General features: G+C 38.2%; 2 protein-coding genes across 2 annotated transcripts in view; one reads left to right on the top strand and one right to left on the bottom strand.

Moving 5' to 3' along the window:
- hid1a (HID1 domain containing a) overlaps positions 1-1,192 on the bottom strand; it is an 11,898-nt gene extending 10,706 nt beyond the window's left edge. Inside the window, exon 1 of the mRNA XM_080447279.1 lies at positions 1,056-1,192. Coding sequence (XP_080303405.1) covers positions 1,056-1,121 — 66 coding nt within the window. The 5' untranslated portion in view covers positions 1,122-1,192. The remainder of the gene's footprint in view (positions 1-1,055) is intronic.
- A 2,294-nt stretch (positions 1,193-3,486) lies between these two features.
- On the top strand, positions 3,487-6,276 carry LOC308098696 (uncharacterized protein). The gene is made up of 3 exons (XM_080447108.1): positions 3,487-4,080; positions 4,479-4,590; positions 4,974-6,276. The coding sequence occupies exons 1-3, from the start codon at positions 4,064-4,066 to the stop codon at positions 5,220-5,222; spliced, it is 378 nt and encodes a 125-aa protein (XP_080303234.1). The 5' UTR covers positions 3,487-4,063; the 3' UTR covers positions 5,223-6,276.
- The last annotated feature ends 3,539 nt before the right edge of the window (positions 6,277-9,815 follow it).

Here is a 9,815-nt window from a genome sequence, read left to right as displayed (position 1 = left end):
TGTGAGCTTGTAGATCTGCTATTTTCAAAAGATTTTTTATATTTGAAAACTTGAAATGGGACATTCTGCATGAGTACTTTTACTTGTGATTCTTTAAGTACATTTTTTATGCCAATACGTTTGTACTTAATTCACTCAAGTACATTTTGAATACCAGACTTTTACTTGTTGTAACAGAGTATTTCTACATTGTGATATTGATACTTTCACTTAAGTAAACAATTTGAGTACTTCTTCCATCACTGCACAGAGGATTTTACTGTGTGCCTAATGACAATGCAAACACACCATCAAGCTATAGACGACTAGAGACAGCAGACAATGTGTGTGTGTGTGTGTGTGTGTGTGTGTGTGTGTGTGTGTGTGTGTGTGTGTGTGTGTGTGTGTGTGTGCTGCCACATCATATTATGATGTGGCAGCACACACACACACACACACACACACACACACACACACACACACACACACACACACACACACACACACACACACACACACACACACACACACACACTAATCTCAGCAGAGAACACCTGCATCACCAGGCAGTGCTGATCTCCTGATGTCTTCTCTACGTCATCAGCCAATTTATTGAGCTACGCCATCCTCCCCCATATGTTTATTTTCCATTATGAAACCATAAGGACCAACAATGTCCCCAGAGCTTTGTGTTATTAGCTCTCTTGCATCATCAACACGATTCGTCTTTTTCCATGAAATCCAACAATTATCAAATGCGTTGGATTTGGCAACAACAATGCAGTAAAGGGCTTGATTTTCTTTTTTAAACCGATGTCAACATAAATGTGCCAACCAATGAATACGTTTTCTTCATGGATGACAATAGCGTTCTATAGATTTTAGTCAATTTGATTTGATTTGACATGAAAAGGCTGCCTATGTGGGGTTTTTCGTTTTATTTTTTTTTAGCTGTTGAGCGTCTCCTCTATTTATATGATGCTCCGCACAGCAGCAGACAGTCTGATGCGCTCATCATCGGTGCGATCTCTACCTATAAATGTTATTTTATTCAATAACATCAACATGCTAAATACCTGTGTTTTGGTTGTCAGTTGTATCACCGCTTTCCTGAAGTTCAGCTTAGAGTCGGTGTTGCCCATGATTCTGATTCCCCTTGAATATGTTTTTATTATGATCAGTCAGTGGGGCCGCTGCCTGCCGTCAATCCCTGGTAATCTCCCCTCCTTCCTTCGCCCGAGTCGCCTCTCGCGGACGCGTTTATAGCTCACCATTGGTTGGTTGATCGGCAGCATCAGCAGCATCACAGGCCGCACAACTTCCGGGTTCTGAACAAGGCTATAATTAAGAAGGTACAGCCAGCCTAGGGGCCAGTCAGACGCCATTGACGCGCATGGGAGCCAAAACTGGAACCGGTAGTTCGGTGAAATACATTGAAGTATGGCAGCCGGCTGGACCAGCTTGTGAACAAACACTATTTTTGAACGATTGCATCCTTTGTCAGTTAATCGGTACAGAGATATAAAAGAAGGACATATCACAGGTTGTTTTTCAATCAATAGTTTTTTGATGTGCACACACTGTACAATGTTATTGAGGCATCGAAACAGTGGCATGTATCGTTTCTGGCAGTGTTGCCAGATTTTGTAGATCTGCTATTTTCAAAAAATCTTAAAATGTGGAATATTTGGAATATTTTTGAAACATTCTAACACACAAATATGGTATGGGGCTCCCTGGCACAAAACATTTTCAGATGGGGGTTAGGGACAAATAGGTTTACATATTAGTTTAAGGGTCCATGACATGAAAATATTTGAGAACTGGTTAGAATAATTTACAAATTGTGAAGCAAGCCCAAATAAGCAACTACAATAAGCGGACATGGCAACACTGATTTCTGTCTCGGCAGTATCGCGAGATTTGGTTGTCTCGCAATACTTTGGCACGTTCAGAAACTTACTTTGTGCCCTTTAAATTGCTCAATAAACGTATCCAGTGTACACATCAAAAAGCAACGCAGCAGAAAACAATGTGTGACATGTCTTTTCCGGGGCGAGTATTTCACAAAGGTCGCAGTTGTTCAAAACTAGTGTTTGTCTGATTGTCTCCCAGCCGACGAAAATCACGTAGATGTCTGTACCTTCTTTTTATATACCTTGGTTCTGAAGATGACAATCAAACTGCACCTGCTGTTTTGGCCATGTATTGTTGACAATGTTGACTCTTGACTTTTCTCTTTACTGGCAAAATTACAGTTACATTTCTACAGTAATGATAGTAATAATAAACATAATTAGATCAGTTTTGCTCGGATATAGTCATAGACCTAATTAAGTTGGTAGCTGCCTTATCATTTTAAGCTAATTGTCTACAGAAATCCTTGCCCCTTTCGGAACCCTGAATACCTTTTTTGTTCTGAAAGGGGCATACATCCTTTATTTATCCTAGTTTAGTCTAGTTTTTGAAAATAAAACCAAACAGTAGGCTACATTAAAACCATTTGTAACTCAAATAATAACAGACCTGCAAAAACTGGTATATGTGTTCATTTATTTTTAATATTTTCTTTGGTTACAATTGTCTCTGATGTTGTATTGTCTAAAGATGACTTCTTCGTTTGTATGTTATTAATTGTCTTAACGTGCCAATCAACATAATCAGAGTGATACATCTATCACTCTATCAATTGACATTTTCTATTTATTACTCGTTTTGTCACACAAAACAGTAGCTCATTGTAAGCAATGGATTATTTTGAATAACATGTCAACATGTTTTTGCAATCACAGAAAAATGTAAGCTACAGCGACATCTTATGGAATAATACGTAAATAACTAGGGGTAGGCTAATGCTTTGATTGTGTTTTTTGTTGTAGAATACAATTATGACTTAATTATTAAAATGTCGTGTTGCCTACCAAATACCATTCGTTCAAGGCAACTGCTCTTGGGATCCATAATACCACTGAATCAGGATCAGTGAATTTAATTTAAACCTATTTATAATTTATAATCCGGGAGAAAGAAGAATAAATCTACAAGCTAACAACAACGCGTTGCATTGTTTATATATCAGTTATTTTTGGCAAGATAATGAGCTAATGCCTAATCAATAATAATATGCTCATGGTGAATACAAAAACACTCGCCCCAAAACACGCTCGCCCCGGGGTCGCACTCCCACGGTATTGCACTCCTAAACGGTAACCTCAGTAAAGCTATGCCCAAAATTAACCTTACTCCTAAACGAAACGTCAGTAAAACTATGCCTAAACCTAACCTTATTCCTAAATCCTAACCTTAGCCTCGCCGTCAGTAAAACGAATACAAGAACCGCTAGGGGCGAGTGGTCCGTGAAAGAAAATGGGGGCGAGTGTGTTTTGGGGCGAGGGTTCCGGTTACCCTCATGGTCAAACCTCGCGTCACCAGGCTTTCCATTCGTGCTCCGTCGTACGACGAAGTATATATTCTCACACGCAGGCGCAGTAGCATGTAAACACAGCAGCTGCGGACGGGCTGAAGTCACACCACCAGGATAAACCACTATACTTCATCATCACTGTCACCTCTATGTCAAACTGTCGAGTTTAGTTGTTGCTGAAAAGGGGAAATTAGGCCCGTCGTTACTGTTATGTTGTGTTTGGAAAGGGATTGGTGATACTCAGCGTTACAAGAAACATTATCATATGTAACTCGAGCTAGCATTGAGCTAATAATAGCAGCTAACTACTACTGCTGTGCTGTGGGGGGCTAATATACACAACAACGCCCAGCCAGCGTCTGTGCTGTTGTGATCCATCGTCTATATCAATCCCACAGTTAACTACGTCTAACGTCCGTCGTAGTCCCGGACTCCCGGACTCCCGGGTGACAGTAGTCAGAACGATCAAAATGACTGTCGATTGTTCCTGATCACATTTAGCCGGCTTGCTAGCTATAGGTTATCCATTCTCCACAGCAACTGACTGACAAGAGAAGGAGCTAACGTATAGAGGCCGGGCCGGGGGCCTCGATCTAGTCTGGTTAGGATCCATCATAAATAAGCCTGGTTCATGTACATTGATGCCTTTCACGTCGTCATATGTTGACTGAAAGCAGGTGAGGTTGTCGGGCTTCTTTTGTAGCATCTCTGATTTTGTATGAAGTTTTGAAATATTGAAATATGGCTGATTCTGCTATTATCATCGGGGGTCTGGCTGCACTGCATTAGTTACATTACATAAATAATTGTTATGGTCATTATGCATTGCTGCTGGTAGTTAGTTTGTTAGATAGCTAGCCTTGGATCAAGACTATCATAGATGTATTTTTTGATCGATTTTGACATTTGCATAGATATCAAAGCTAAAGCCAGACTCAATAAAATACATATATGATAGTCTTGATCCATGGCTATTAGCTAGCTAAGATCCAAACAGTTTCAGTGTTTCTTGACAGGGGTACTGCCACCAGTGGATGTTTTATTTGAATGTCTGTATTATTTTCCTCCATGAAAGAAAACGGCAGCGTGGTGCTGATGAGGGGGATGGCCAGGTGCCCCAAGCTAAGCGGCCGAGCGGAGCTCATCCTCTCTCCCCTGAGCCACGCCGCGATGCCTGGGATTCCGAGGTACAATTAACCACATGAACCCTAGCATCCCTATTCTGGGTCTGTCAGAATAGGAAAATAGATTTACATTTGGCGAGCTTGTAGATCTGCTATTTTCACTATTGACATATAACGAATTATATAGGGTGTAACTTAATTGCTTGAATTCTCATTATTGCCCTTTCACTAAATGCTATAATTAGAGCAGTACCATTTGAGTTTGCAGGTGAATTAGGTGTGATTTCTAAATTGTCTCTACAAAATGTATTATACTGTACCAGTTGGCAACTGTTACTTTACTTATTTTATAAAAAGAGAAAAATTACAAACCTTGTTTCTTCTAAGGAAACAGTTTACTCATTTGAAAAAAACAAGGTTTACTAATTTGGTTTCTTATATTCCAGTCATCTAACACTAGCGAGAGCAGTGGAATCAACAGTCCAGAGGACGTGGTTGGGAGCTGCAGCAGTCAGTGTGCTGTGGACGGTGTTGGAAGCCACAGCGCTCCTGGACCCTGCAGTCCGCTCAACTTAACTCACTCTTTGGAGTCGGCTGGCCCCACTAGCCTGGTGTCCTACCACCAGATCAACCGCATTCTAAGGGAGGCCCACTTCCAGAGCCTGCAGAGCCGATCCCAGCTCAGGGACACATGATTACTCCTCATGGAGTGCACCTCTGAAGGTCACCAGAGGACTTAAGCACCTAAAGCATGCCTGGACATCCAATGGTGGAGGATGTCTCAGCTCTGTCCTCCTCATCTGCAGTTCTTATCTCACAGCTGTGTTCTCTGCATTTCTGTGAATGGAGACTAGTCCCTTGTCTAGAATCTGAAGTGGGTTCTCCATGAGTATAAAATAAATCAAAGTGATAATCATATTAGCAATAATAACTGTGTGATCCACATTTTTCTGACTTACTTGCTTTCTAACAGTCTGGTTTACATGCTGCTCAATGAGCCTCACGTTATGATGAATCACATTTTCCTACAATTGGCTGTTTGAAAACAATACTGAAAGGGTTGCAGAAATGTACCCAAACACTGTTCTTTGGCCAGTTTATAGGACTTGTTTAGTCTCCCCATAGGGTAAAAGGTGTTGACTTATGCTGAATCTGTATTGTTCATGTCAGTCTTGAGAAGGATTTGCACATTCGTTACCAATTCCCCAGATCTTATTGAAATTTAATCAAACCTTTTCATCTTGCAAATGAGCATGTATAAAAAAATGACTCTTGCTTGTCCTAATGACCCGCATGTAGACAGAAGAGGAGTTCAACAACCTTTTTTATGGAGAGAAAACACCTTCCCTTGGCTTTGTTTGCAATATGACTGAAGCCACTGAAATGCTCTCTTTGCAAGCAAGCCTTTTGATTCCTGCTGGTGCATTGCCATTTGATGGTTGCTGTATGATTGTCCCTGTGCACTGAACATCCAGGTATAAGTACAGACCAAGAGGCTGTGCAATGTGTGCATTCCGCCTCCGTTTCTTGAAGTGGGGTAGGTTTGATTGCTGACTCCTTACCCCACAGACTCAGCTGTCACTCTTTTAAGGCCATGTTTGGTGTCAGACAAAGCATTTTTGAAAATGTGGTTTATTTTTATGATATATTTTTTGTATTTGGGGTTGTACATGACATTTACCTGCCATTGAAGTTTTTGATTATTTGTTTCATTTTGTAAAGTCATACATTTGAAAAATAAAGATTGATGTTTTCAAATAGTGTTTTCTGTGTTCTCTGTTACAACACTTGACGTAATTGTTTAACCGTCTTTAGCATAGATGCCCCAAAATAATTTCTAGACATGGTATGGTTAGACTGATGTATTGTGTAACCGGCCCCTGAGACCTCTGGGCACCTTTTAAATTTACTTTTTAGATTTGATATGTATTATGTGGGCCAAATATATATTATCATTTTAAAATTGTAACGCCTACAAATGGCTACAAAACCTGTGGATAGCCAATCATAATATGCATGTACAGTGTAGCATGTTACCCCCAGTGGTGGAAAAAGTACTCAAATGTTTCACTTAAGTAAAAGTATCAATACTGCAATGTAGAACAAGTGAAAGTCCGGAATTCAAAATTTACTTGAGTAAAAGTACAGAACTATTGTTATCAAAATGTACTTAAAGTACCAAAAGTAGAAAGTACTCATTATGCAGAATGTCCCATTTCACAAATGTATAATTAAATTGTATAAAAATCTTTTGAAAACAGACATCTACTGCTATGTGTTGTGAGCTTGTAGATTGGCTATTTTAAAATAGCCAAAGTTTAAATAGGGCTGAAGTGGTTAATGTGTGTTTTGTAATAATAATACAAATCTACAGTATCTAGTAACTAAAGTTTTCAAATAATTATAGTGGAGTAAAAGTACAATATTTGCAATAGTCAAATAGTCAAAGTATTGAAATTGGTACTCCAGTAAAGTAAAAGTACCAACAAAAAAAACTTAAGTACAGTACTTGAGTAAATGTAATTACTTTCCACCCCTAGGTTTTCCACCTCAGTGAAGTTAGCACCCCATATGAATAAAATATGAATACAATTGTGTTTTTGGCTCCAAATCGACCAATTTTTTTTTCATTCTTTAGTGCTCATTGTGCCCTAATTTGTGCCGTTGAAATCAACAACTGTAGGCCTACCATTTTTTATTGTTTTATATCAATATTTATATGGTTTTGAGCTTTGATGAGCCCAGCACCCAGTGGCGTCCCCAGGAATTACACCCCCCCCCCCCCACCCCCTGAGCAAAGCTCAAAACCATATAAATATTGATATAAAAATAAATAAATACCACAATTGTTATTTTCAACGGACAACGGCACAAATTAGAGCAGAATGAGCACTAAAGAATGAGACCATTTTTGGTCTGGGGGGTGCTGGCGTGCTGCCGTCCTGGGCTCAGCAAAGCTCAAAACCATATACATATTGATATAAAAAAAGTTATACCAGCACAAATTCTAAAATTTACGGCACAATGCAGCACAAATCCAGCACTAAAGAATGACACAATTTGTATTCATATTTTCATGACCCCACCACAGACTGGTTCCCGCCGACAGCATCCGGTAGATACTTGGTGGACTTCAAAATAAGTCCCACATTTAATAACATATTACTAGTTAGTGGCTTAGCGTAGGTCTTATTTTGAAGGTCTTCTACCGGAAGTTGCGTTCTTAATTAACCTGATTTGATGCTGTTGGGAACTGACGATTTGTAAACAAGGTTGTGTGTGAAAATTACTTTATTTTCAACTTATAGTTGTGAGTTTTGAATCGTTTTAGCTTCAAAAGCCACACTACGGCCATTGCATTGGTCAGACTCAGAATTATACCTCTTTGGGTTAGAAGAGATAAATGACATAGTGTTTATTTATTTTACAATGAGCCGAAGAGATCAAAAAGTTAACAGAAGCAGGCTGTTGCAGTGGTGGTAAGTACATTTACTCAAGTACTGTACTTAAGTACAATTTTGAGGTATGTATTACTTTACTGGAGTATTTCCAATTTTCAGTACTTTTACTTCTACTCCACTACATCTCAGAGGCAAATATTATACTTTTACTATAATTATTTGAAGTTACTAGTTACTTTGTTTGATTATTATTACAAAATATTCACTAACCACTTCAACCCTATATACATTTCGGCCTTTTGAAATTATCCAATCATATCTTACAGATTATTAACAAAGTCAAAGCAGAGAAGATATATATATATATATATATATATATATATATATATATATATATATATATATATATATATGTATGTATGTATGTATGTATGTATGTATGTATGTATGTATGTATGTATGTATATATATATATATATATATATATATATATATATATATATATATATATATATATACAGCTTTTGTCTCTATTATATATTAAATAAGAGAACCATGTGGTGCACAATCTTTTTTTTTTTTATATAAATATTTTCTTATTCATTGATTACAGGCTCAACTTACCCCAAACCTGTTGTTCATCTTACCCCAAAGCCACCATCTGAACAAATGAATGGTAGGCAACACAGCAGGAGGACATACCATCCTTCAGTGATAGCTATAACTTGAAGTTGTAACTAGTGTAAACACTACCTGATGTGTGATACCACCATACAATGGTCTACCCCCCCTCATACATCGGAATAATTAGGATATAAATTAATTTATAAAATCACATATGGCAACAAACGTAATTTTGGTTTGTTCATTTACTCTATGTATGTACAGTACTGTATACTATATGATCCACAGCCACAATACTAGAGGGAGCAACAACGATCTGGTGCTACCCAAATATAGAACAAACATGGGAAAATTCTCGTTCTACTACTCTACCACCAAAATGTGGAATGCCCTGACACTATCCCTTAAAAAATGTAGATCACTGGCTTCTTTCAGAACTGGCCTGAAAAACCATCTATCAGGAGACCACAAGGGGAGATAAATGCAAATTTCCCATAGAAAGGAGGTGTCATTCACTGAAGACATTTACATTTTTGTCCTTTGTACATATAGTGTTTTGTATTTGTTGATGATATGTATTATTTTTATGCTATGTTGATGAATTGAATACATAGATCCACAATGGAAACAAGTCCCCAGGACTTTTTTTGTGTTATCCTTTTAGCCTTAATGTCTGACTGTGCCTTGTGCTGTTTACATTTCTTACTAATACAGTATTCAATCAATCAATCCAAACCATCACATGGCTGAAGAAATGTTAACATCAACCTGTTATTGGTACTAAATACTGCATATTGTCTCTAGATTCCTTGAAACATGGGGTTTCATCTCACCCAGTGGCTCGACTGACCCCGTCTTCTCCTATAGCAGATATTGAAATGAATGGAACTCTACTTCAAAGTGCTGGACAAGGTAAAAAAAAGAAGTTATGCAATATATTCTTATTTCTTAAAAAAATAAAAAATAAACATGTATCAAAAAGATATGTGAGTAATTCTTAACATATATCATATTGGACAAAAAGTAATTCACCTTTTGGTGAAAAACATAAAAGATCCACCCGTTCTCTTCTGTCTGCGGCCCTACTGCACACATGTCAATGTGATTTGTCTGCTAATATCCTACTGTCCATTGTTACATGATGATACAGGAATACTTCTGTCTCTGCACACGCTCCCCTTTCTTTCAATTGGATGGTAATGAATGATTCCCCATGCACTGAGGCCATCATTAATGAGATATGACCTGTGTCTGAGGAAAGAG

The sequence above is a fragment of the Gymnoscopelus braueri genome (assembly GCF_963280865.1).
Source record: "Gymnoscopelus braueri genome assembly, chromosome: 13".
Taxonomy (NCBI): Eukaryota; Metazoa; Chordata; class Actinopteri; order Myctophiformes; family Myctophidae; genus Gymnoscopelus; species Gymnoscopelus braueri.
This window is presented reverse-complemented; position numbering and strand designations above follow the sequence as displayed.